At 37.0% G+C, this 26552-nt stretch overlaps 1 protein-coding gene across 1 annotated transcript in view; it reads left to right on the top strand.

Annotated features, from left to right (window-relative positions):
• The window catches only part of LOC134741102 (uncharacterized), a 51076-nt gene that overhangs the window by 5558 nt on the left and 18966 nt on the right, over nt 1-26552 (top strand). Inside the window, exons 2-3 of the mRNA XM_063673873.1 lie at nt 3295-3445; nt 17870-18098. Of these exons, the coding sequence (XP_063529943.1) occupies nt 3295-3445; nt 17870-18098 (380 nt within the window). The remainder of the gene's footprint in view (nt 1-3294; nt 3446-17869; nt 18099-26552) is intronic.

Genomic DNA, 26552 nt, shown 5'->3' with positions numbered 1-26552 from the left:
TGTAGTAGTTTCTAGTTTTAAGATTTTTGCATGCTAGTACAACCTGTATAGTACAAATAGCAGAATAAGCAACCAATTGTCACTTACCACCTAAGACACTATTGTACCTACTTATTCTTTGCAAATAAATACCTACTTACTTGCAAATAAATACTTACTTACTTACTTACTTACTTACTTACTTACTAGTTAGGTCTCCTACTGGCTTGTTTTTCACCACTGGTATGACAACGGTTTTTATTAAGTCGATTGGCAGGTAGGAATGGGATATACACAGAGAATAAAACATTGCAAGTACACGCGAAATATGACAACCAGAATAAGGTAGATGTTCCACACTGAGGCCATCATGACCAGGCGACTTATCACCAGACATAGATTTAATGGATTTGGCTACCTCTGAGACCGATATCCTTGTCGCCTGTCTATCTATTCATAATGGTCCCAGTGCCCGCCCGCCTTTCACATGAAGGTGTTACGCTAGGTTGCACAGTAAAGTGGTCTCTGAAAATGTTAGCAATAGCCTTATGATCCGTTACCCCCTCCACGCTCGCCGGCGGGCCAGACCTGACATTTAACTTGCTAGTTGACTTCCAAAAAGCCTTAAAATCTTTTTTCGAGTGTTGTGATGCTATTATGTCCATTTGTATTTGATTTTGATGATCTTGACACCATTTTAGTCGGGACTTAAATATACGCCGACTTATGAGGATCTGCTGAGTCCTATCAACATTTAGGGTTCCGACCCCCTAATTTTTTACGCTGAATCGAATGAGACCATATTCATACTTATAGGATCAATATTTTGCGAGATATGTATGGTTTTTGTTGAAAAAAATTATAAAATCAAATATTTCAAGTCAAAGTAGGTTTTAATCAACAAAACAATTGGAAAACTTTTATTTATTTATTTAATCTTTATTGCACAAAAGAAAATACAATCGTACAAAAGATGGACTTAATGCTATAAAGCATTATCTACCAGTCAACCTTTGGACAAAGCAGCTAATTTATAGGCGGTGCAACATCATGTTGTAATATAAAAACAAAGAACATACTTCAATTACACCACTCATTTATTTGTGCCATGAGCACGAATATTTGTGCCCGAGTCCCGGGTGTTTTCTATTTATTTAAGTATATATATATATTATATACATCCTTGTCTAAGTACCCACAACGCAAGCCTTATTAAGCTCACTGTAGGACTTAGTTAATTTGTTACTCGTAATGTCCTATAATATTGATTTATTACAACTAAACATGTATACAAGTAATATAAACAATACAAAGGCATATTACATACACATACATAAGAAATCAGATGACTCAAATTAGAAACTAAGAATTTACCATTCTGCCAGAAAAAAAGGAGTTTTTAAATGCAAATCTGTTTGGACACTGTTCCTGAATGAAGAATGAATTGGACGTGTAACCTGTTCGGTGAGATGGTATAGACAGGGACAGGTTGCCAGCAGTGTGAAGTTGACGAACGCGAGAAACTCCATAGAAGTTGAAGAAATATAGATAGGTAAGAAGAACAGATATTCGGGGAATTAAAGATCGTTAATGACAGAAAAGACATAAAAGCATGCAAATGTTGCGACAACTCGTATAGGAAACCAGCGGAAAGAGGAGATAGATCATATTTACAGAGACAGAAAATAATCCGAATGCAATTATTTAGTAAACGATCTAACTTGCTGAAGAGCACTACACTAATAGGCACTACACTAATATCAACTATGAACATGTTTAGTTATTAATATTAAATTTATTCTTCATCTTCTCCGAAATCACTCAGTTCATCGTCATCGTTGTGTTCAGGGGCCATGCCTTTGTCCAAGTTGAAGCAAGAAAGCCCCTCTCATATTTTGCATAAGGTTGCAACACACTCCCGTAGGGCAGGATTTTTCTCGAGGATTTTGATGAGTTGTTTTTTACCTTTGCCGTTAACAGCGCTGGTTTATTATTTATATTACTTGATAAATAAATAAATATTATAGGACATTACGAGTACTACACAAATTGACTAAGTCCTACAGTGAGCTTAATAAGGCTTGCGTTTTGGGTACTTAGGAAAGGACATATGATACCTATATAGATACTTAAATACATAGAAAACACACATGACTCGGGAACAAATATTCGTGCTCATGCCACAAATTAATGAGTTGTGTAATTAAATAAAGTACGTTCGTTGTTTTGTAATTACAACATGATGTTGCACCGCCTATAAAAATCTGCTTTGTCCAAAGGTTGACTGGTAGAGAATGCCTTATAGCATTAAGTCCATCTTTTGCACGATTGTGTTTTCTTTTGCGCAATAAAGATTAAATAAATAAAAGTTTTCCAATTGTTTTTGCTGCTTAAAACCTACTTTTGAATTGTTTTTTTTGTTTTTTTTTTTTCAATAAAAACCATACATATCTCGCAAAATATTAACCCTATTAGTATGAATATGATCTCATACGATTCAGCGCAAAAAATTACACGAAAATAACACCTCACATGCCCAGTTTGTAAACTGTGCATTTTTTTTAAATGAACCCCCTGACCATACCCCCGAAAAGGGGGTCAGAACCCTTAGTGTTGATAGGACTCAGCAGAACCTCATTTCTAGTTCCAAGATAAAGATAAAAAACAAAGCTTCATGGATGTACATATTTTGCCGCCAAAATATGCTATTTTTCCTGTGCTATTTTGGAAGAAAGAACTATGAGACCGAATAGTTTTACCATAGAAATACTTAGTACAAATAATTTGGTCAATGCAACTTTGTCTAATGTAAAGTATCAGTAAGTGTAATCGAGATTGATTTGATGGTAAACGTAGCAGTAAGAAAAGTGAATTTTTGAAAAATGTTTCTATAAACCGTGTTTTTGTCGAGCGGTTCTACTCGTTCAGACGCATATGACCTGATTTAGTTAATATGTTTAAAAAAATATTATTATATACAAAATTTGTATAAGAATGCTTGTGCTTGACTGCGACCGGATAGCATACAAAAAAAACTTTTTGTGTTTTATCAAATCTTAAAATTTTTGGTTTTACTATAGACTTTCTCGTTATCGATAGTCAGATAGCTATATCAAAGTTGCGCGTATCATTTGTATGGTTTAACTTAGTATTGAATGTTTATTTGAACCCGCCGACAAAAGTTTCCTGTGCTATTTTTTTTCTATTCAGAAAATTAATCAATAATTTGATTATATCAATTGGAAATTTAGTCATATTTCCAGATGCTCACATTGATACAATGCCGGCTTTTTAAATTCCCATGCATCTATTCAGGGCAAGAAGCGAGCTGCGCCAGCTCCTGACGTAACTGAACGTGGCACCGTGCGGCCCGCGGCGTGCAGCGCCTGCAAGTCCCCGCAGTGGTTGTCCACCGGCACCACTTCCACTGCCAGCCACAGCTCTACTACCACAGGCAACTCTTCCAGTGAGTGAGGCTTTAGTGGCTAGCTACCATCTCTGCGTATAGAGAACCTCCAGGCTTCACCGGCAACTACTCTTGTTGGCTTTAACCGATCAGGTACTATACCTTGTCTTTGCTCTTATACATACATACTGAGAGGGCAGAGATTGCCGGATAAATAAGCATAGTAAGCAGTTTCTCAGAGCACGTCTTTGTGATTAATGTCAGGTATCGATCGATTCTCACCCTGTGGAGAGACACCATAGTCTAGAAGTGCTTAGGTCATGAAATGTCTTAATCCGGTAGTGGCATGTCCAATAATAACGGTTAGTGGCAGAATCATTGCCTACTACATGATCACTACTTCACTACTAACTGCAAATCTATAAATTATGCCCTTTGCAGTCCTTACGAGTATTGGTATTGATATTACATACCTATTTGTAGGACAGTCGAATGGTTTGAGGCGTAACATGACACGGAATGGCATACGTGCTTGCAACATGACTATAGCTACCGCCACTAGCAACATATTTAATCAAAATAACTCAAGTCTCAAACTCAAAATAGGGATTATTTCTATAACGCGCGTACTTAAATACGCGAGGCAAAAAGTCACGCATTGTCTAGGTAAAAATAAAAAGCATTAACTCAGTTAAGCCCATTAAGGCTAAAGTGCTCAATTGTTCTCATCTAAGAACGTAAAAAGTATAAGTACCTACTCACAACACAGTCAAACTTCACATGTATCCCAAAAGCCGTCAGCGTTATTCCATTTGAAAATTACACAGAAAGAAAACAGACCTTTTGGAATTAGATACCGCCTACTACAGATGACCGTAACGGACCAAGCACAATAACACATACAATTCAGTACTTTAACTTCGTATTTATGCGAAGTAAAAGGTACACTGTTTTCAGAAAATATCCATAAACGTCATAAATTCTCATAATTAGGGTACCTTCTTACAAAAACATTGAAATTCACACTGTTATTGGTGGCAAATAAGTGTGGTAAATACCTGCCAAAAAAAATAGTTTATAGACTTCATAAGCATTGAATTGAAACGTATAATTCAGCTATAAAATTGCGCGTTTCTAATATAATTACGTAGTTTATTTAGTAATTTTTGATCAGTCGATATTTAGAGCTGAGGGGCGATTTTTGAATTTCGAGCGCTCGATTTCATGTGGCTTCCTCTCCACTACGAGGCATTCAAAAGTTATGTTCACGTATGAACCCTTCGATAACTCAGCTGGTCCTAGGTTCCCTAGCATATTAAAAACCTTTGGACAGGCATTGCAATCAACCAATATAGGATAGCCACTAACCTTGAGCACACGCCGATGATTTTCGGGGATCCTGGTCCTTCTTCAGCTAGCTAGCACTTCCAGGGCCTTGAGAGGTCGTCACACACGTCTTGTATTTAAAGTGATTGTTCGCAAACACAAACGAAATACCGAATTTTGGAAATAATAAAGCAGAGACGAACATGTGTCTAAATTTTACTAATAAAATTGACAACGAGAGGTCAATACCACTAGATTTCCAATTTCTATCGCTCGTATTTCAAAAATAGCATTTCGCCGTTTTCCACAGATTTTCGAGTGACGAAATTGCCACCCGGAGCTTTCACCGCTAATATAAACCAGGAATGCCATGTTTTAATCTTCGTGAATACAACTTTCGGAGAAGTCAAGTTACTGTCAATAATATTATGATTGTGGTTTTGGCACAGCTCGGGCCGCCCTCCAGCAAACAGTCACGGTGAGCAATTTTCTAACGGGACGTGTATAGCACTTCAGCCGCCGCTCATGCGAACGTCTTTTAATCAATAGACCTTCCGCTTGTTTTTGCCCTTCCTTTGACGATTGCCATCGTTACGTAATAGTTGTACGTAGGATGTAAACACTTTCGTGGGTCATGAAGAAAAAGGTCAATAAGGAAAATTTTTGTTAATGGCTGATACCCTTAGCAACAGAGTTTTTCCTCGGTAATACTAATGACGTAGAGCAGATTTTCAACTTTGAGTTTACTAAGGTACAACTTTACAAAACTATGGTTTATAGTTGATAAAAGAGGAAACTGCTTATAGCAACACAGATGACGCTATCATCTGTCATGTGTATAGTTATCATTCAGTTGACAGGAGCCAAGTTGTGTCGGAGCACGTGAAGATAGAATACTCTTTATTGGCACACCTCAGTAAAATATACTTACCGAAAACAATTGATTAAGGATAGAGTTAGACAACAGGCGGTCTTATCGCTGAATAAAACCTATCGCTGCTATATTTTGTTAATTAGAACAATAAGATTGGAAGGTGAGTATTCTAATCCGTCATTATTTTTGAATCCCTTCTATATTTCTTTGAGTTTATTGTTTAATATACATGTCAAGAAATTGTATAGGGGAATGTTAGGTTATTTTCTTGGCGTGCATATAATAAATTGCATATTATGCCTAGTGAACAAAACTGGCGACCTGATATCGTGATTTTTCCTTTTAGGCCATAACTGGCACACTTATACTAACCTAGCTCTGGCCACTGAGGTACCTATTAGGGCTCTCGATATGCGTGTTCTTAACCCCGGTGGTACTAAGGCCCCGAATTACTCGAACTTTCGGCTCCGTTGCCTCGGTTCAGGTTGCCGTTGTCAAATAATTTAAGCGCTCTTGTATAAATTAAGTAATAAAATTTTCAAGACACTTGCTCAAAACGACGTTTTTATTCCACCGATTTTTGGCTCATAATCGTAGATATTAAACACGCGTGCTTTTTCAGTATATTATAACACTCGTGCTTTTTCATTATATTATCTGATTGCTAATAATATGCATGGAAACGGAGCCTTCTTTAATTGGTCGGACTGGCGGGAACCGGCGCGCCCGACCGCCTGCCGCGGCCCGGCCGGCCCGCCCGCCGCCCGCGGCCGGGGCGAGGGGCGGCCGGCAGTATGACAGATTTTAGACTGTTTTAACAATTAAAATTTGATTAATATGAAAGTTTCTTTTTTTGTGCGCAAGTGTGTTGAAAAACGTCGTGTGAAACGCGTGTGCATTGGTCATTACACACATCGGCTTTCTTATTGCGCGCTCGCTTACAGCTCGCGCGCACAATATCGCCTCGTGTGTAATGTCCAACTTAGCACACTTGTATCACAATGTACTATTATTTATTTATATAAAGTTTTTGAATATTCAAACCCTTTGGTGTGGACGTATAAATTACGGTCAGAAACACATTAAAAAAAATGGGAAAGTAAAAATCATTAGTTCGAAAAACTAACCTTTTAAGCAAACGCAATTTTTTTTAATACACTTTTGAAGGGTGGACGTGATGCTCACTTCCCAGCGTATGACTGATCGTCTAAAGGTCAACTGCCAACTATTGACTACCCAAACGCTAACATAAACGTGTCAGAAGGACAAAAAAGTGACCCCCAAAATTGGATACCACGGCTCCTGTATCAGCTCAAATTGGTGCACAACTGCGTACAATAGTTGTGCAGGGTGATGTCACATTGTAGGTAATTTGTCCGGTGTCCCAGTGGCCTATCACTCAATTATAGACCGCGGGCCAGGAACAGATTTCCATGACCAATCGCCTCCCGGGCGAAAACTCGTATAGTGGTTAACGGCTATGTATGATGAACCCTCGTGAACGTCAGCTGCCGCTCCGTTGGTGGGTTGAGGAATGGCAGCAAATAGTCTATAAAAAATTTTTTGTCATCGCCTCCCGCATGATACTTTGTCAGATGATAGTTTAGATGCTATTGTGAATAAACAAAATCGTCAGCCGATTGTATCTCTGTGGAAAGATGTTCAGCTGGTCACATAAATAAAATAAATAAAAATAAAAAAGCCTCTTTATTTCCTTTTCAATTACAAAGTTTAGGTATAGGTACATAAATAATTTCTTAATTAATTTTTAACATCTGTTTTCTTTCTTTTTTACTTATTTTGTTTTGTCAGTGGCATGTTTAAACTTAATTTTTATATTTGTGTATTTTAAACTAAAGAACTTGATAGGAACCCCACTTTATTGGGTCAAGGCCTCCTCCAATTTGTTCCATTGGTCTGTAAATACTGTTCTTTTTCTTTCTCTTTTCTTCTTAATTGGAGGGTTGTGGTCGCTGTCCCCACGGTGACCAGCCGGCTTGGGGAACATTAATGTTTTTCTTTTTTTTTGTTATTCGTTCTGGAATACGTTTTGGAGGGGCGCTGCTCCTTGCTATCGGGCGGAGTTTGTAGTATGTTACTTATCTAAAGTCGAATTGGCATTTGTACTTTTTGGCTCACGAATTACAAATGACTCGATATTTCTTTTATTTCGTTTTGGTATTTTGTTCATATTGCTTGTGCTCGGTGCTTGTTTTGTCGTCTCGTTGTTGTCTCCTCAATGGTTCTTCTCCGATTCTTCAGGTGAAATAGACAAAATCCTCTTATTAGTATTTCTATCGGTGGGTGTGCGAGGTCCTGAGCTGCGAGGTTTTAATTCAATTATCTTGTCGTAGTGTAGAGCTACTCTTTTCCCAGACTCTCTCTCTTTTTTCAAGGTTTCCTGTAATTCCTTTCTTTTTTGTAATATGGCAGGGGAGAAATCTTCTTTTAAGTAGATTCTAGTGTTTTCAAGTGATTTTTTGTTCTTCAATATCTCTATTCTTCGGCTCATAGTTGTTATTGTGACTGCCACAGGTCTAATTTTCCCTGTGTTTTTCCCCATTCTGATCACATTTTCAATTTCCCATTTTTTGCATGATATATTCATATTTTTATTTAATATTTCTAAAATGATAGAAAGTAGATTTTCGTAGCCTTTTTCTTTTTCTTCAACTCCAAAAAATATGACATTTTTTCTTCTTAGTTGTTTATCTAAAATGTCTATAGTTTTTTGTTGTTGATCGATTTTTAATTCCAAGTTCTTTGTTTTTTCCTCTATATGCTTAAATTTACTATCTATATTGTTATTTATAGATTCCGTAATATTATTCTCCATCTCTTTCATATCTTGCTTCTGTTTAGATAAGTCCAGCTGGATATCTTTTAGAGTTTGTAGGATCTGATCCATTGTTTAGGCTTATATTTATGCCCTCTATCGATAATCACCCGAATCTTCTGGTAATGTGCGCGTACGCGGAAAGCTTGGGTTAAACGTTGATGCTAGTTCACGTTGTTTTGTTACTTGCCAACAGATGGCACTGTGGTTAAAAAGTTCTTTTCCCTTCACTAGCTCGGAAAGCCGTCTTTTATCCTTTAAAACAAGCGGGGAAAAACGCATTTTATCCACTAGTGGGGAAAGTAAATTGACCTTGGATGGAGCGTGTTTAAGTAGCTTGACAGATAACAAAACGTAAAACGCTCGTAATAATGGTTCGTTCGATATTAATTATCATTAAATAAATGGTTTGAGAATCTAATAAAAAATACCAGATTTAGCTTTATTTAATGATTTTAAGTCATAAACCTTAAAATTCCATAATAAACGTTTGTTTTTTAATCATTATGTTAAATATAATTCTGAACGCACAAGTTAAGTCGATGCAATTTTAAAACGCATCATTGACATTTCATACGTCAGAAATGTCAACATTGTCAACAAAAATTTTACTTAAAAACTTCTCACGTAAAAGTACAGAATTTCCAGAGTTTTTTGTTATAATATCGTACAAAAATGAGTGATTCCAGTTGATGAAGATGATCTAACGCCTGTGGATGTTGCACTTTCCTCGCTATAGTGAGGGGAAAAGTTTTGTGTTACACACGGGTGCAAATGTATTTTACTTCTCGTGTGTTAAAACACTCGCTACGCTCAGGATTCTATTTTAGAACCACTCGCTTCGCTCGTGGTTCAACTATAGAATCCTTTCGCTTGCTTGTGTTTCAATTCCACACTCGCGAGTAAAATACAACTTTGCACCCTTGTATAACAAATAACTATTGTGACAACGTGTTTGTGTACCGTTATTCGTGTTTTTGAGGTTAAAATGATTTGAAGTAATTATCTGAGAACTTTTCTTTTGCACTTATTTCTGAAAAATTGTCACTAGATTTCCCTTCACGTGTTGCAAGTCCTTTTTTTAGTCTTTTTCTTCCGTTTTAAGGGTACAACTGTCACTTTTCCTGATGCCGGTTTTTTCTGTTTATATCTTTGTAGTTAGCACACTCACGAGTTGTATAACGTTTTCACAGTAACATTGTTCATTGCTTTACACAATTATCACTGCTTTATATAGTTTTTTACGCTTTTTACTTTTAAAACACAAGAATATTACGGAGCCGATATGAACATCACAAGCACAGGTTAATGTATATATGTCACATGAACATGTAAAAAAGAAAATTATTTTCAGTCATCGGCGTCATCGCCTCCCGTTTGATACTTTGTCAGATGATAGTTTAGATTTGGATCCTCGCTCTGGGTCCTTCCTAATGCAAAGATTGTCCATCGCGGTTCAACGTGGCAACGCGGCGAGCGTCATGGGCACCATTGCATCGGGGGGGGTCGCGGGACGATTTTCGGGACGGCTGAAGTGGTCTTTTTTTATTAGTGTTAGTTTCTAGGATAGTATAGTTTAGAGTAAGAGTAATTTGTTATTGTGATGTATAATTGTATATTTGATTTAATGTAATGTAATTTAGTATAATTTTTAGAGTATGAAAGGTTGACTGTTATAACCAAATTGATTCTTAATAAATTTAAATATCGTTTAGATGCTATCTATTGTTAATAAAACAAATCGTCAGCCGGTTGTATCGCGGTGAAAAGACCGTGTTACGCGTTTCGGTGGCTGCCATTCCTCAACCCACCAACGGCAGCTGACGTTCACGAGGGTTCATGATACATAGCCGTTAACCGCTATACGAGTTTTCGCCCGGGATGCGATGACTGACGAAATTTGCGCCTGGCTCGCGGTCCATTATGTTCAGTTCATTTTGGCAAATGGCTTTGGGTGGTCTTATATTATACGTACCCTCAGTTATAAAACGACATAATCGAGACAAGCACCTGCCAACTCGCACCTCAACGCCACTTTATTACTCGGCAAAGCCCTATAGAGTTCATGCGTTATGAAATGCTTTTTATTCCCGTGATACCGCAGATATATGTTTATTTTCGTGGGTTCCAGAAGCAATTATTTTATTTTGAATTTGGAACCTTATTGTTCTATGGTTATATAATTGTGTAGTCTCATTAAATAAAATGATCATGTATGACGTCTCTAGAAGGTGTTTAGTAACTGGCAGAAGATATCGACGTGTTCCCAACCACCACCACCTCCTCATTATGCAATCTTTAACGTTATTTCTTTAGCGATAGGAACCAATTTCGATGACAATTTGAAAAAACATTTTCAATCGAGCATAGAAGAGAACACATTTAAATTGGACTTGGTCAATAATTAAATGTGCTTTGTAGTACATACGAGTACTTAATGGCATGCAAAGATGCAGTTAGGTGACACTACTTAATCTTGTGAATCTCTGTGTACATTATATTGTAAATATTCAAAATGAAAATTCGAACTATTGTTGAATGTTAGTATGTAAAGCCCGACCAGTAATATATGATCATTGTCAAGAGGGCGCTGTTATTCTCATTGTTTAAGGTTACAGTTCAGTATAGTATGAAAAAATAGTTTCAGTGAAATTCCGCAACATGGCGCGTGATCATATATTTCTGGTCAGACTTTAGGTATGTACGAGCCCCGATGCAAATTAGTTCGTCTAGTTCCACACAACAATTTTGTTTTTTCTAATAAATTTTACACATGAAGATAAAATGACCCAGTAATGGGAACCGTAATAGTAATGTTTAATCTAGTTTATTTTGATAGTATAATAAAATTGCATGAGACTCTTATTGTTAAAAAAAATTACTTTTCAAAAACGTTCTCCAAATCATATTGTCCTCTCCTATAGCACTGCTGCATGCATGGACTCGAAACAAAATTGTCAGTACATTGGTAGAGCCATGTTGCTTTCCCTAGTAATAACCCTTTTTACATCTGTTATATTCCTACCCGTCAAATAAAAAATAAAAAAATCGTTATTTTTTCTCTTTTAGTACAAACGGTATTTCTTGTATTTGGATTTAGTTATTGGAGAATATTACCATATAAAATTAAACTACATTAGCATTAGCACTAAATGTTAGTGATTTTTAAACTAAAACATTATTTTTGTACAAACGCGAGAACCTCAAAAAATGGTCTGACTAGACGAAAACATATGCATCGGGGCTCGTATACGTGTCGCGAGTGTTGTGACACTCGTGACTCAAAAATAGAACGCGAGCCAAGCGCAAATTTTGTCAGTCATCGCCTCCCGGGCGAAAACTCGTATAGCGGTTAACGGCTATGTATGATGAACCCTCGTGAACGTCAGCTGCCGCTCCGTTGGTGGGTTGAGGAATGGTAGCCACCGAAACGCGTAACACGGTCTTTCCGCCGCGATACAACCGGCTGACGATTTGTTTTATTAACAATAGCATCTAAACTATCATCTGACAAAGTATCAAACGGGAGGCGATGACGCCGATGACTGAAAAGAATTTTCTTTTTACATGTTCATGTTACCAGCTGACGGTCTTTCCACAGCGATACAATCGGCTGACGATTTTATTTATTCACAATAGCATCTAAACTATCATCTGTCAAAGTATCAAGCGGGAGGCGATGACTAAACTTTTTTATAGACTTTATTTGCTGCCATTCTTCAACCGGCCAATGGAGCGGCAGCTGACGTTCACGAGGGTTCATCATACATAGCCGTTAACCACTATACGAGTTTTCGCCCGGGAGGCGATTGGTCATGGAAATCTGTTCCTGGCCCGCGGTCTAAAACTAATACTTGGTTTTCACACAAATTGCCGAAACATAAGACTTCTGTTTCGGAATAATTCTGTGCGCGATACATAACCCGGTTAACCCCCAGCTATTTCACAATAAACAAGTGAACGGTACGAGTATATATTGGCTGCTACGAAATAAAACGCTGAAACGATATAAAATGCTTTTTGGGCCATACTTTTTATTGCAAAAATTGGATCTCTAAATTTCGATTGGCACAAAGCGTTGCGGGCTAACATTAGAAACTCGATTACGTTACTGATATTCGATTTCCAGAATTTTCGCATCATTGTCACACTAGTTATCGAGTAAACGAACTTTATTATGTAAATATTGTAAATCATCAGGCGTTGCTTTACGCTTTTAGCAGTTAAGTATTGATGCTTATGCATGTGGTTATTGATCATGAATGGAACAACATTAAAGGGCGCGGAAATGCTTATAGGTAGTACCTTTAGGTCTTAGGAATTTTAATATATTTTGAAGTTGTATTTGTTGAGAAAAATTTAATCAAAGAAATTCTCTTTCTTTATCGTCCTCGCCTTATCCCATTTCAGTTAGGGTCGGCTCGTGGTCGGCTCTCTTGATTAATTTATTTTAGATATTCTGTTCTAGGTCGTCTGTGGATCTAGCTTTGAGCTACCTCTAGATATTGGTTTTGATGTCCAAGTTAATTCGAGTGTACTTCGTCCTCTTGTTCCGGTTTCAATATCGAACACTGTTCTTGTAATCTTGTGGGCGTCTCATTGCAAAAGCAAGGAAAACCTATTGATGTAGGTAATAAGCTACTAATATCCCTTTTTTTGGTGATGCTATTAGCTGCCAAATAAGATTAAATGCAGCCCTAATCCTAATATAGCTATGCAAGAAAATTATTATTTAGCCGAATCGACTGTAAGAAAAACAAAATGCAGGATATAGGTAGTCAGCGTCCGATTTATACGCAGTTAGCAAGCATCGAAGGCACCATCGAGAATGGAGCCACTAAAAGGATAAATGTGCAATGTAGTGTGCGGTTATACGGTTATACGGGAAACAAGCCGCTAATTCTACGTACAATTTCCACACACGTCCGCCTCGCCATCGCATCGCACGCCGCTCGGTGCTTGCGTTTGACAGCAAGATTATCGGAGGCTTCCCCACGACCGATTACTATGACCCCAATCGGGTTTTATTTTGTACTTAAGTCAGTTGTTAAGATAAACGTCGACCACAATTGAGCTTTTATCAGAGAATGGGGCATATAGGCAATATTGATTTTGGCGTTCTGTGCTCCGATTGTAGCTTATTGCGAGTATATTTATGCAAAGATCATCATAACTATAAAACAACAAATGGGAGAATGTTGTTATAGCACAAATGCTGTTATGCACCTAAATAAGTTTATCTATAGGTATTAATTTGTGATACTGACGGTGTGTGGGACTCTCACATTTTTAATCGGTTTATACGTAGTGTTTACATGCCTAAGTACTATAATAATTTACAGTACATATGGTGCTACTTTACCGCACTAGGGCGATAATTAGCACATTACGTAACTGATTCGAAAATGTAAAGGGCCATATCGTCGCTGCGCGTACAAAAGTCGCCATGTGTTTTTAACCTACTTTACAGTAGACACAAAAAACTGTTTATTTCGATAATTATTGGACATAAATGAATCAATATTTTTGTGACAAAAGTATTTGCACTTTAACATACATTAAGGAATTACATGAAAAAATATTTCAGTTTTAATAATATAAAAAAAAAACTTTTTCATAAATATGTCACATAGCGAGTTTTGTTTGGGTCATAAATAACCTCTAAGTGTCTTACCATTACATGGTTAGATTTAATTGTTAAGGACCCTATACATTTTTTGTTCTTTATCGTCACATGGCTACTTAATAATATGATGTGAGCGTTCAATAAAACAGAAAAAAATGCTATGTAAGTCAATATAATTGAATTTTAATCGTGAATTAATAATCTACGTACTTTTTTATTATAACTATTACTTTATGATCAATTTGTTTCAGTCAATATCTTCGAACTAAAATCTTTACTTAGGTAACTCATTTAAATTGGTTTGATAATTATTTGCCAGCCCAATAAGTAATCAAATAATATACATATATACGAAGCAAGGAGAAAAACGATAAAAAACAATTTTTTCTAGTTTTGTAATCAAAATGTTGCCTTTAAAATCTTGAAATGTAAAAAGTCTCATCTCTTTAAGGACTCTCTTCTTCCTGCCCTTATCCCACGTTATGTGGGGTCGGCACAACAAGTTTTTCTCTTCCATTCTCCTCTATCTTTGGTCACCTCAGCACTCACTCCTTTCTTTCTCATATCCTCTTTCACACAATCCATCCATCGTTTTTTGGGTCTACCACCCGCTCTCCGTCCATCAGCATTCATCCCTAACATTGTTTTGCCTATCTGACATTCATCTTTCCTCATTACATGCCCATACTACGGCGCGAACCTATATACTACTCCTCATCTTCTCCGTTACCGGTGCTACTTTGAAACTTCCCCTTATATACTTATTCAACAGTCAAATATCAGATGACAGTCTTATAATGGACTGTCATTGGTTTTCTCCCGCATTGCTTTATTAAGTAAGTAATCACAGTGAAGTTAGGTTGTTTTCATGATTCAAATTGTCAAAAAATTGGTGATAATTAGAGGCTCTGGTACTCGCCGATGCGCACAGGGAGAGGGTCAGGTGCAGGGCCCTAAATGAATTCCCTGCACCCGAAGAACTGCCGAGGACGCGTCAACAAGGGCACGAACGGATGCAGCAAAGCTAGAAGGACGACTTGGAGGACTTTCGCTATGGATCTCATACCATAGAGGCACACTGCAGTCAAGAATGCAATCGTTGGGCCTTAGAGTTTCGCACCATGACGGCGGCTCTTGGATTAGGGAACGTTTCGCTGCGCAACGTATTAATGACTATGTTGGGCAGCGAAAGGAAATGGAATGCAGTTGCCTTCTTCTGCTACACCGTCATTTCAAGGAAGGAGGCCGCGGAAACGGAGCGTGAGAGTAGGAGCTGAAGACGCGCACCCGAACCGGCGCAGACGGCGGTGAAGAAGATGGGCACAATTTGCTGTCCGCCTAAACCCCTAGCAGGGCCAGCGGGCTGTGGGGGTCCGCACTACACGGCGCTACACGATTGGCAGTGGGTCAAGCGTCAATTACTCTCCTTTCCAGCGGTGTGGGTACTCCGGAGTAAGATAAGCCAGGGCCGCTGGAAGGAGTAGAATCTCAGGCATCCCGCACCTCCTTGAAAACGGCCAGAAGGGTGAGCGCCGGAGTGGCTTTTAGTGGGTATATCTCCTTTTCTCCTCTTACTAGGAGAGGATGGTTGCAGGAGGGAGTCCCACATATCCAAATGCCTCCCCAAGCCGGAGGGCCTTTGTCAACAAAAAAAAAAGATTATTATAAGGATTTTCAAAAAGTTGAGTTTTAAATAATTTCCGAAATAAACCTGCAATCAATTAAAAGTCGGGATTTTGAAAATATAGGCAAAAATATTAAGGTCAACTCTTCTTCCTCGCATTATACAGGCATTTTGCCACGGTTCATGGGACCCTGGGGTCTGCTTGACAACAGAACTAATCCCTAGTTTTTACGAAAGCGACTGCCATCTGACCTTCCAACCCAGAGGGGAAACTAGGCCTTATTTGGGATTAGTCCGGTTTCCTCACTATGTTTTCCTTCACCGAAAAGCGACTGGTAAATATCAAATGATATTTCGTACATAAGTTCCGAAAAACTCATTGGTACGAGCGTGGGTTTGAACCCGCGACCTCCGGATTGAAAGTCGCACGCTCTTACAGCTAGGCCACTAGCGCTTCACATGGAATAATCATGTTTAGTAGGGACCTGTATACAACTTGAGGGTAGATAATAGTTTAATATACGGAAGACTCGATTGTTATAACAAAATCCCGCTATGTATAGTAAAACGCACAGTCTAGAGACATAACATCGACTGCAACTAGTATAAAAATATCGCTATGTGCGAGAAACTACATATCGGGAGCAAGCGCATCTAATCATTTTTAAATAAACTTGTAGAAAATATCGCTATGTGTCAAGCATCACATAGCTAGCACACGTCTGTAATTGCTGTTCAAATAAGCTAATGTAGTTATGTGATTTATTCCAGTTAGCGATTATAGGAAGAGCATTCATTGTATGGGCGTCACATAACTACATTTGATAAATCCTTAAATATTGAAATAAGCGCCACGCTGTTTTTGGAGCATATGCGTATAGAAATAAGGTTCAAAATGGCATTAAAACCGAAAAATCGTTAAAAATCACATAGCGACTTTTGTACGCGCAGCGACGATATGTACTGTAAAATGTTGTACGATACATGTGCGAATAGGTCATTCGAAACTCGTGTGGATTAAAAACACTCCCTTCGCTCGTGTTTTAATTTATCACCACTCGTTGCGAATTTCCTATTTTTCGCACTTGTATCGTAATGTACTATTGGAGCACGTAGCCACGCGTCTCTATTGTTTGACATAACTATTGAAAGTCATAATGTAATGATTGTCATATTATCATTAGTCATAATTTGGTTTTTCTCAGAAACGCGTAACTTTTCAGGATTGCCATAAAACAAACCTAACCTAACCTAAGCTATCTATAGGATAACCCGAGGAAAATCCTGAAAAGTTAACGGTTTCAGTATTATGACTAATGATAATATGACAATCATTACATTATGTAATGATTACAAATGTAAAAATTCGTACGCCTACCGGCAAAACATAGTGATCGCAACGCTTTATTTTTTAAGACCAATATTATGTACTGATGTTAAACGAATAAATGATTCTGATTCTGATGACTTTCAATAATTATGGACCCCCGTAGGCCACCTAAAAAGTTAAGAGCTTGTCAACTTTCAACTGTAACAAAAATTGCACTAGGGTGGAAACTGCGCTCAGTCTACGAGTATTTGAATGTGTGACCGCTAACCCTGTTTGCTACCTACGGAGTCAGTCGAAACTTCTTCTAGTCTATTATTTTGAACAACCATTAAATTAACCCTTACACATATAGTCGCCTCGAGACAAGGAATTTTCTAATATATAGTCCTTTTTACCTACATACGATTTTGGAAAATTTGGTTTCATAATTATTGTGTAAGGAGGGAACAACAAAAAACACAGTATACAAGGTACCACTCCACTTTTTATAGTTAGCTAGTAAGTATAGTAGCATATATGGGCAGGTAAATCGACATTTGTATGGGAGTGTCGACATTTTCATGGCACTATACAGCCATTTGTAAGGCGCTGTTGACATGTATTATGGCATTTTTTTGACATTGTATGGCAGTAACGGCATTTTTATGGCCCCTATACATTTGTAAGATCCTGACGACATATATATAATTTCATGGTACTGTGTACTGTGTCGGAAAGTCGGAATTTGATGTTGGAATTTTAGCCTTGGGACATCAAAAATGCTCATTTCATCAAAATTGACCCGTATACCTAATGATAGTAAAATTACCTAACAGATATTTCTCTTTACATAATTACTACTTAACATAACATATGCTTACCTACACAGGGTTCTCCGTTTGGCACCGGCGCTGGTGTTGCGTAGCGATCCTAGTCCTAGTGGCCGGCACGGCGTGCGTGGCAGGCCCGCTAGCGCTCCGCGCGCCGCCGGGCGCGCCGTTGCACGAGCGTCTCCGGTTGGCGGAGCGCCTTCTCCATGAGTCCCCTCTCATCGACGGACACAACGATCTACCCTGGAATATACGGAAGTTTCTACACAACAGAATTAAAGATTTCAGGTTAGTATCTTTAGCTAACGATCGTCAAGTGGCCATTCGAAGTGCGCTGATGTATTGATATTAAATTTGTATCATATACACTTATCAATGTCAACCACCGGTTCTAAACTATACCACTCCGAGAAAATACCGAGCGACGCAAGATTGGATTACTTCCGTTTCCAGTGTGTAAATGCCAGTGTAATAACTTGAAGCACGACTAGGATATCTACAGTGTTCCTGTGATCGTTTTATCTGCTTTACATAGTTTTGTTAAAAGACTAGTCTTCAAGACTTTTGAACCTTAACGACTCGCGAACCTTTAAGGCTCAAGCTTTGAAAGCTAGAGCGTTAAAGGTTTGCTCACAAAGCGGTTTAGAACCTTAACGACTCAAACTTTTTATGACTTGTCAAAATGAAGTCTTTAAGACTCGGGCCTCATAGGGAACTCTGGCTTTTTAACTTAAGCTCAAGCCCCCGAACCTTAAAAGCTTGTCTCAAGCTTAGAGCTCATACGTTGAGCTCTCTTTGCAGAAATTATTTTTGTGTAGAGAATTTACGAATATTATAATATACCTATCTATATCGGAGGAGTAACTTAACATCAGTTAACGCATTTACTGCCTGCAACGTATACAGGGTGGACCATTTAGAACCGTGATTCCGTTGCGTATGTACATCCAGATACATTTTCTATGAAACTATATTTTAAAATTTTCCCGTTCCGTTCTGTCCTATATGAGTGAGTCATAAGAAATAAAAATAAAAGTATTTAAAAAAATATTTATTACTTAATTAAGACTGGGTGATTACTTGAAGATTTTTTTTTGTTTTTGCTCGATCACTTTGTCAGCGTGTTCACATTTCACAACACATACCTATTCATACCAAGTTTCAACTTTCTAGTACTAGTCACTGAGCCAACCCGCGGACTGACAGACAGACGAACGGACAGACATGGCGAAACTATAAGGGTTCCTAGTTGACTATACGGAACTCTAAAAACGCGATAAGTCATAATTATCTTTTTCTGTTATTCCCTATTTCACAAAAACGTATTAAATTTCACCCTACCCTATAGCATAGGTTGATCTTATTTGTTAAAAGCTTTTACTTTTTGCTCCAAACCTTTACTGCTAAAAACCTTACAGACTTAAACCTTTAAAGCTTAGGAGGCTTTAAAGCTTGAGGCCAAAAGACTCGAGGTTTCTTTGCTCGTAAGCAGCAACACGAACTCTTAGTTCGAGTCGTTAAGGTTCCGAGGCTTTAAGGTACGAGGCTTCAAGGCTCAGCAGTCGCGACTCAAGTCTTGTAGTTTACGCCTCAAAGCTTAAATCTACAACACTAGCTTTACATCGATACTTTTATTTATTAGTAAATAGTACAGGGTAAGCCACTGATTAGGTACGTAGGTACCTACTACCTATTTAGTTATGACTATCTACACAGGTATTACAAGATATTTAGCGACGTGACAGACGGATCATAAAGGTTTATTTTTACCTTTTTGGTACGGAACCCTAAAAACAGTTAGTGACAAATAAAATCGTCTTTCTTAAAAATGTATAAAAATATCATACAGTATGATTATCTGAATTATCTATCCTCCACGTATTTCGTAAATATTCCTTATTAAAATTTGCTTAGGGTTTTACTTTACCAAAGCCACGGTATGTTTGAATTAGACGTTAAATTAGGTAACCGCTTATCCGTTTGAAGGATTATTGCCCCAATTACAAACCTTAATGGCAGCGCAGTAATCTATTAATCTTATACGAGCTAACCTCCATAGACAGGAATGATAACTAAGGAAAATTGCAAATCCTTTGCTCCTCTTAACAAGAATACGGTATTAAGGTCTTTCATCTCCACGAGATGAAATTGTTTGCAAGCGTCGAGGACTTTAGTACCTGGAGTCAATCATTTCTAAATTTCTACTAGTACAAAGGATTACTGACTGAACAAATGCACTCTACTTTGATTTATGCATTAATTTAGTGCGAAGCATTTCAAGGTATAATAAAGAGATATGCCATGAAAGTAAGGCGAGCGTTATAATGAACATTTGTGAGCGACTAATAGGTACGAAATTAGATGATACGTACGTATAATATACTCACTAACATTACATATACCAAGTATACAGTGTGTAAATCCAATACAGGGGAATATTTAAACGGTGGTTAGCATTGGACCTAAGAAGTATATTGAGATAATTGAGATAAATTTTGCTTACAAATACAATGAAAATATTAACCATACAATAGTTATTTGTTATACAAGGGTGCAAAGTTGTATTTTACCCGCGAGTGTTTCAACACACGAGAAGTAAAATACATTTGCACCCGTGTGTAACACCAAACTTTTCACCTCACTATAGCGAGGAAAGTGCAACATCCACAGGCGTTAGATCATTTTCATCACTGGAATCACTCATTTTTTTACGATATTATAACAATAAACCCTGGAAATTCTGTATTTTTACGTGAGAAGTTTTAAAGTAAAAATTTTGTTGACAATGTTGACATTTCTGACGTATGAAATGTCAATGATGCGTTTTGAAATTGCATCGACTCAACTTATGCGTTCAGAATTATATTTAACATCATTATTAGAAAACAGACGTTTCTTATGGAATTTTAAGGTTTATGACTTAAAATGAGTAAATAAAACTAAATTTGGTATTTTTTATTAAATTCTCAAACCATTTATTTAATGATTTATTAATATCGAACGAACCATTATTATGAGCGTTTTACGTTTTGTTATCTGTCAAGCTACTTAAACACGTTCCATCCAAGGTCAAATTACTTTCCCCACTAGTGGATAAAATGCGGTTTTCCCCGCTTGTTTTAAAGGATAAAAGACGGCTTTCCGAGCTAGTGAGGGGAAAAATAATTAGGCCCGCAATGTAATGCACCACAGAAGTTACGAGGTACGAGGTTTTTAAAGGAACTGTCAACGCTTGTTGGCAGCTACTATAAAAAGCTCGTATCTCGTAATGTCATGTCATTTCCGTTCACTGCATGTCATTTTATGTCTCGTAAAATATTTTAAATAACGTAATGTTTGCAGTACATTGCTGCTCGGTAAATTTTCAAAAATGAATTACTGGGTCATAATTAAGCGTAACTTAAAAAACTTCAAAATTAGTGATCACACGGATAAATTCCATATCTGGTCTAATTTATTGCCCGTATTGGATTTACACACTGTATACATGTAATGCAATAATCCGTGTTTACTGTGTAATTGTTTATATATAATTATATAGATTGTTGGCTACATACATAAGACATAACTCTTTATTTATTTTATTGTGAAAATAAATATCTCGAATCCGGCCTTCACCACTGGAGGGCTTCGTCACTTTTTCTTTAATATATGACATCTATTACAGTTTTTAATAAATATCTAGTTGACAATCTCAAGCCAATATTACAATTAAGTAGGTATAATTCGAGCAAGCAAGCAAGCAAGACTCTAAAGGCACAAGACGTAAACAAATAACATTGATTTCATATTTAATGATATGAACGGGTCTACCTCGATATAATTTGATTATTTTTACCTTAAATCGCGTTTTATTAAGGCGCTTTTAGCCAAAAACTGTTACTTTTTAGCGCTTATAACTTCTAAATGAGTCAACAAAAAATTATGAAAAAATATATACCTATATGCATCTTCACTTTATGCACAACGATTGTAACATTTGACTTTTTTCCTGCAATTTGTAGTTTCACCGAAAAGAAAATAACACGACAGGCCGTTTTGCAGCTAACTTTGCTTATAACTACTAAACGGCTTAATCGATTAAAATTATTTTTAAACTAACAAAAATGTTTTAACAGGTTCTACAAATGCAACATAGCTTTTGTTAATCAAATAATATTTTCTTAAGAAATCGAACGTTTTTCCGCATTTCATGCGTATGCAGCCTGAAAATGGCATGGCCGGCTGTCGTGTGCCAGCTTTGAGACGAGGAAGCTGTGTCGCTCGTCGCTCCGTGCCTTCCTTGCACTATGTTCGCTTATGGACAAGCAAAGTGCTATAATATCGGAGTTATTGTGGCCAAAGAATAAATAACTGCAGAGCGCTGATTTGGTTGCGACGCGCATTAGCGAGCGCAACACGGTATTTTGCGGTCTATTACAATGAATGTAATGATAATATCCGTATATATCATACTATAATATACGTATGTTTGAGAAAACTTCATTTGAAATAAATAAATAAATAAATGTTTTCTAACCGACATATTATAATGTCATTCAAGTTTTACGTTTTGAATAATGTTCCATTCCATCTCGAAACAATAAATAATTGATTTAACATAAGCTACCTATTACCTATTACGTTGTATGTATGTATAGTACCTGTTAAAAAAAATTGTTTTTGTAGTTTAAAATATTTTAATCGATTAAGAACTAGCAAAACGGCCTATCGTATTTTTATTTACGGAAAAACTTACTATTAAGCTCGTCACAGACGGAGCGATAATCTGTCGCGCGTGTAAAGCGCCAAGTCGAGCTAAAACAAAGAGGCACGGCCGTACCATCCTTTTCTCAAAGCCACTCAGGCCATTTTCAACGTCCTGTAATTTTGTGTTGGCTAAAGCTAGAACCCTGAATTTAGTGACACATATGGCATAATATGGCTTAGATATATCCCCAAGAACATTCCATTTAAACTTGTAGTATAAAAATTATTGCACGTCAAAGTTGCTTACTTTGGTCACTGACACACTCACTCACTCACTCACCAATCATCATAATTCTAAGGTACTTCTAGCAGACCCACAAGCTGTAAATTTTAATAATAGTAAGTAGTTTTAAGCTTCTTAAGCCAAAAACCTAAAAATATTGCAAGATCAGTCACGTTTTAAAGATTTGAGAAATGCATAAGTTACTTTGTAATCCCATATAAATATATGCTACTACAAAATTACTTTTGCAGTTCCTACAAATAGTAGGTGAAGGTCTACGATGTACAATGTGAGTATGAAGATGTGTATAGTTATAAAATGTGTATAATATGAGTATCGTATGGCTATGAGTATGGTAAGGATATGAATATTGTATAGGTATGAGTGCGGGTATAGTGTGGGATGGGTAAGGGTATGAGTATTGTACGAGTAATAGTTTGGTATGGCCATGAGTATTGTATGAGTACGAGTACCTATAGTGTGGGATGGGTATGAGCTTTGAGAAAAGTGGTAGCTGGCGTACAAGAAGAAGTACCCGAAAACAAGGACTGCTGCCTACAAAAAGAGATGAGATCCCATCAAAAACATTACATGTAAAAGATGCAAGTCTCGCAACGCAATTCTTCAACTCGGTATTTTAGTCAGTGCCAGGGGGTGTTAAAACATTGTATTTACAGAACTGTTAAAACATTTTTTAGTTTAAAGATAATTTTAATCGAATTGCCGTTTAGTAGAAATAGCCAAAAATACCTAGTAGCAAAACGGCATCTAGTAGTGTTTTTTACGAAAAAACTATAAGTCACAGGAAAAAAATAGTTCCGACTATAACTAATAGTTTGAAATTGATTACCTATTTTATTTATCAACCTACTCGAAAAAAAAACAATAGTTTAATAGTAAGGTAACGATTCTAAAAATGTACTAATTAGTTTACAAGTTAACTATTAATGGCATTATTTATATTTATTAATTTATTAAAGAGATAAAAAAACTATAAACGCACTATTAATTAATATATTTTTCCTATAATTTTCGACCTCCACTAAATGCATAATCTACTCATACTCAAAGGACAAAATAGCTGCAAAGAGAGAGAGAGAGAGAGAGAAAATTTATTTAACATCACAAAACATTATTAAACATAAAATATGTAGGTTAATAATTTACATACTAATGTACCTAACTAGGTACATTACTTCTTAACTAAATTAATTGACATTGGCATTAAAGATTAAAGACAGCGTGATGTTAAAAAGGAGTCTCGACTCAGCATAATGTTGCAGTAAATTTACTGCAACGCTGGTTTTCAGTCGGATCCTATGAACAAAAAGAAACACTAAGTACCTATTACATAATAAAAGGAATAAAGACAAAAAAGTTTTAAGTGATAAAAGAAAAAAAAAAGAAACCTTAAGTATTAAGAACATTAAATGAGAAAAAGAAAGATAAAGAATAGGTATATGGAAGGTGTATCAAATGAAAGTGTGCATTGTGCGTATTTGTAAATAATATTATATTTAATGTCATTATTGTATGTATTATATGGCTGGGCTATAATCAAAGATAAGAGGGTATTGCTCTACCGCCAAGAGGTAGTTCATTTTGAATCTGAAGAAGGTGTCGCTTTAGCTGTGTTTTAAAACTTTTAAGAGAATTTAATATCTTTAATGGCGGAGGTATATTATTCCAGCACTTACTCGTAGTTGCTGTGTATTTAAAACTACCTCGAAACGCGGAGGTGCAGTAATGATAAGTTACTAATTTGTTGTTGACCGATCTAAGACCATATTTCATAGAAGTGTTTGAACGCCAGGTGAACTTTTGGAAGAGGTACTCGGGTTTTGAAAACTTTAATATTCCAAACAACAAGGAAGATAGATGAAGTTCTCTTCTGTAGGTCATTTTAAGAATGCCTGATGAATTTAAGTAACGTGTCACGTGCGTTCGTGGAGGGATTCTAAAACAGTAACGTGCACATGCATTCTGGACTCTTTGTATAATGCGTTCAGTTCTAGCTAATAACCGTGGTCCATAAACCACGTCCGCGTAATCAAACTTTGAGAGTATTAGCGTATCACAAAGGTTGACTCGAAGGTCTACGCTAAGAAAATCACGGATTCTATAGAGGACCTTAAGTCTATAAAATGAGTTTCGGGCAATATCTGCTATGTGACTTTCAAAACGAAGACATTCATCCATTATAACGCATAGATTACGCGATTCAGAAACACGATCTATTTCTTCGCCTGAAATGGAAATGATAGGTTTATGGTTATCTATTTGTATTATTTGATGCTTGGAGCCAAAAATCATAACTTTTGATTTATTAGGATTAAGTACTAAAGAGTTCGATGATGACCAAGTTGTTATGTTATCTAAGTGTAATGTAAAACAGTCTTTGCAGTCAAAAGATACACAAATACGAGTATAGCGCCATCGGCGCGCCTCTGGCCTGTCTTATTATATTCTTTGAATCTCGTTGCCGTGCCGCGAGTCAAAATTCACGTACGATCGCAGTGAGCGGAGCGCGGGGTGAAGCGGGTACATTTGCTCAGACGCTCAAGGCCAAATCAGCGAGAATAGTCTTAATACTGTTACATTGATATGATTTACGTCGTATTAAAAAGTTCCTTATTGATAATTCATCAAAATACGACACATACAAATATTTTTTCACCTCAGCAGCTCGAATAAGCCTACTTTCGTCACTCCCTAGAGTGAGGAAAGTGCGACTTTCCTCACTCCAGGGAGTGAAACAATGTAGCTTTTTAATTTAGTGAAGGCCATGAACTTCATACTACGGTACGGTACGGTCCGGTCCGGTCCTGTACGGTACGGTCCGGTCCGGTCCGGTCCGGTCCTGTCCGGTCCGGTCCGGTACGGTCCGGTCCGGTCCGGTCCGGTCTCGTATCGTATCTTATCGTATCGTACATATTGTAATACTTTTTTTTTCTGTTTATTCTGTGTAATTCGAAATACATTTTAACCTTTAATATGTTCTCACTACTGAGGTGAAAAATTATGTGTGCAACACGAGAGCAAAGTTATTTTACATCTCGTGTTTCTGAGTCCCTCGCTACTCTCAAGATTCTACCTTAGAATCACTCGTTTCGCTCGTGATTCAATTATAGAATCTTTCACTTTCTCGGGACTCAAAATAAACACTCGCAAGAAAAACCAACTTTCCTCTCTTGTTGCACAAATAACTATTCCCCTCACTAGCTCGGAAAGCTGTCTTTTATCCTTTAAAACAAGCGGGGAAAACGCATTTTATCCTCTAGTGGGGAAAGTAATTTGAACTTGGATGGAGCGTGTTTAAGTAGCCTTTGACAGATGACAAAACGTAAAACGCTCATAATAATGGTTCGTTCGATATTAATTATCATTAAATAAATGGTTTGAGAATTTAATAAAAAATACCAAATTTAGCTTTATTTAATTATTTTAAGTCATAAACCTTAAAATTCCATAAGAAACATCTGTTTTTTTATAATTATGTTGAATGTATTTGTGATCGCACAAGTCGAGTCGATGCAATTTTAAAACGCATCGTCAGAAATGTCAACACTCAGTGTCAACATTGTCAACAAAAAATTTCTCACCGACTCCGACAAGTAAAAACATTACACTCTCTTTTTTGGGCAGTCGTGTAAAAATACACAACTTCCCGAGTTTTCTTTTATAATATCGTATTATCGTAAAAAAAATTGTGATTCCAGTGATGAAGATGATCTAACGCTTGTATGTATATGTTGCACTTTCCTCGCTAT

This window comes from Cydia strobilella, chromosome 4 (assembly GCF_947568885.1).
Source record: "Cydia strobilella chromosome 4, ilCydStro3.1, whole genome shotgun sequence".
NCBI lineage: Eukaryota > Metazoa > Arthropoda > Insecta > Lepidoptera > Tortricidae > Cydia > Cydia strobilella.
This window is presented reverse-complemented; position numbering and strand designations above follow the sequence as displayed.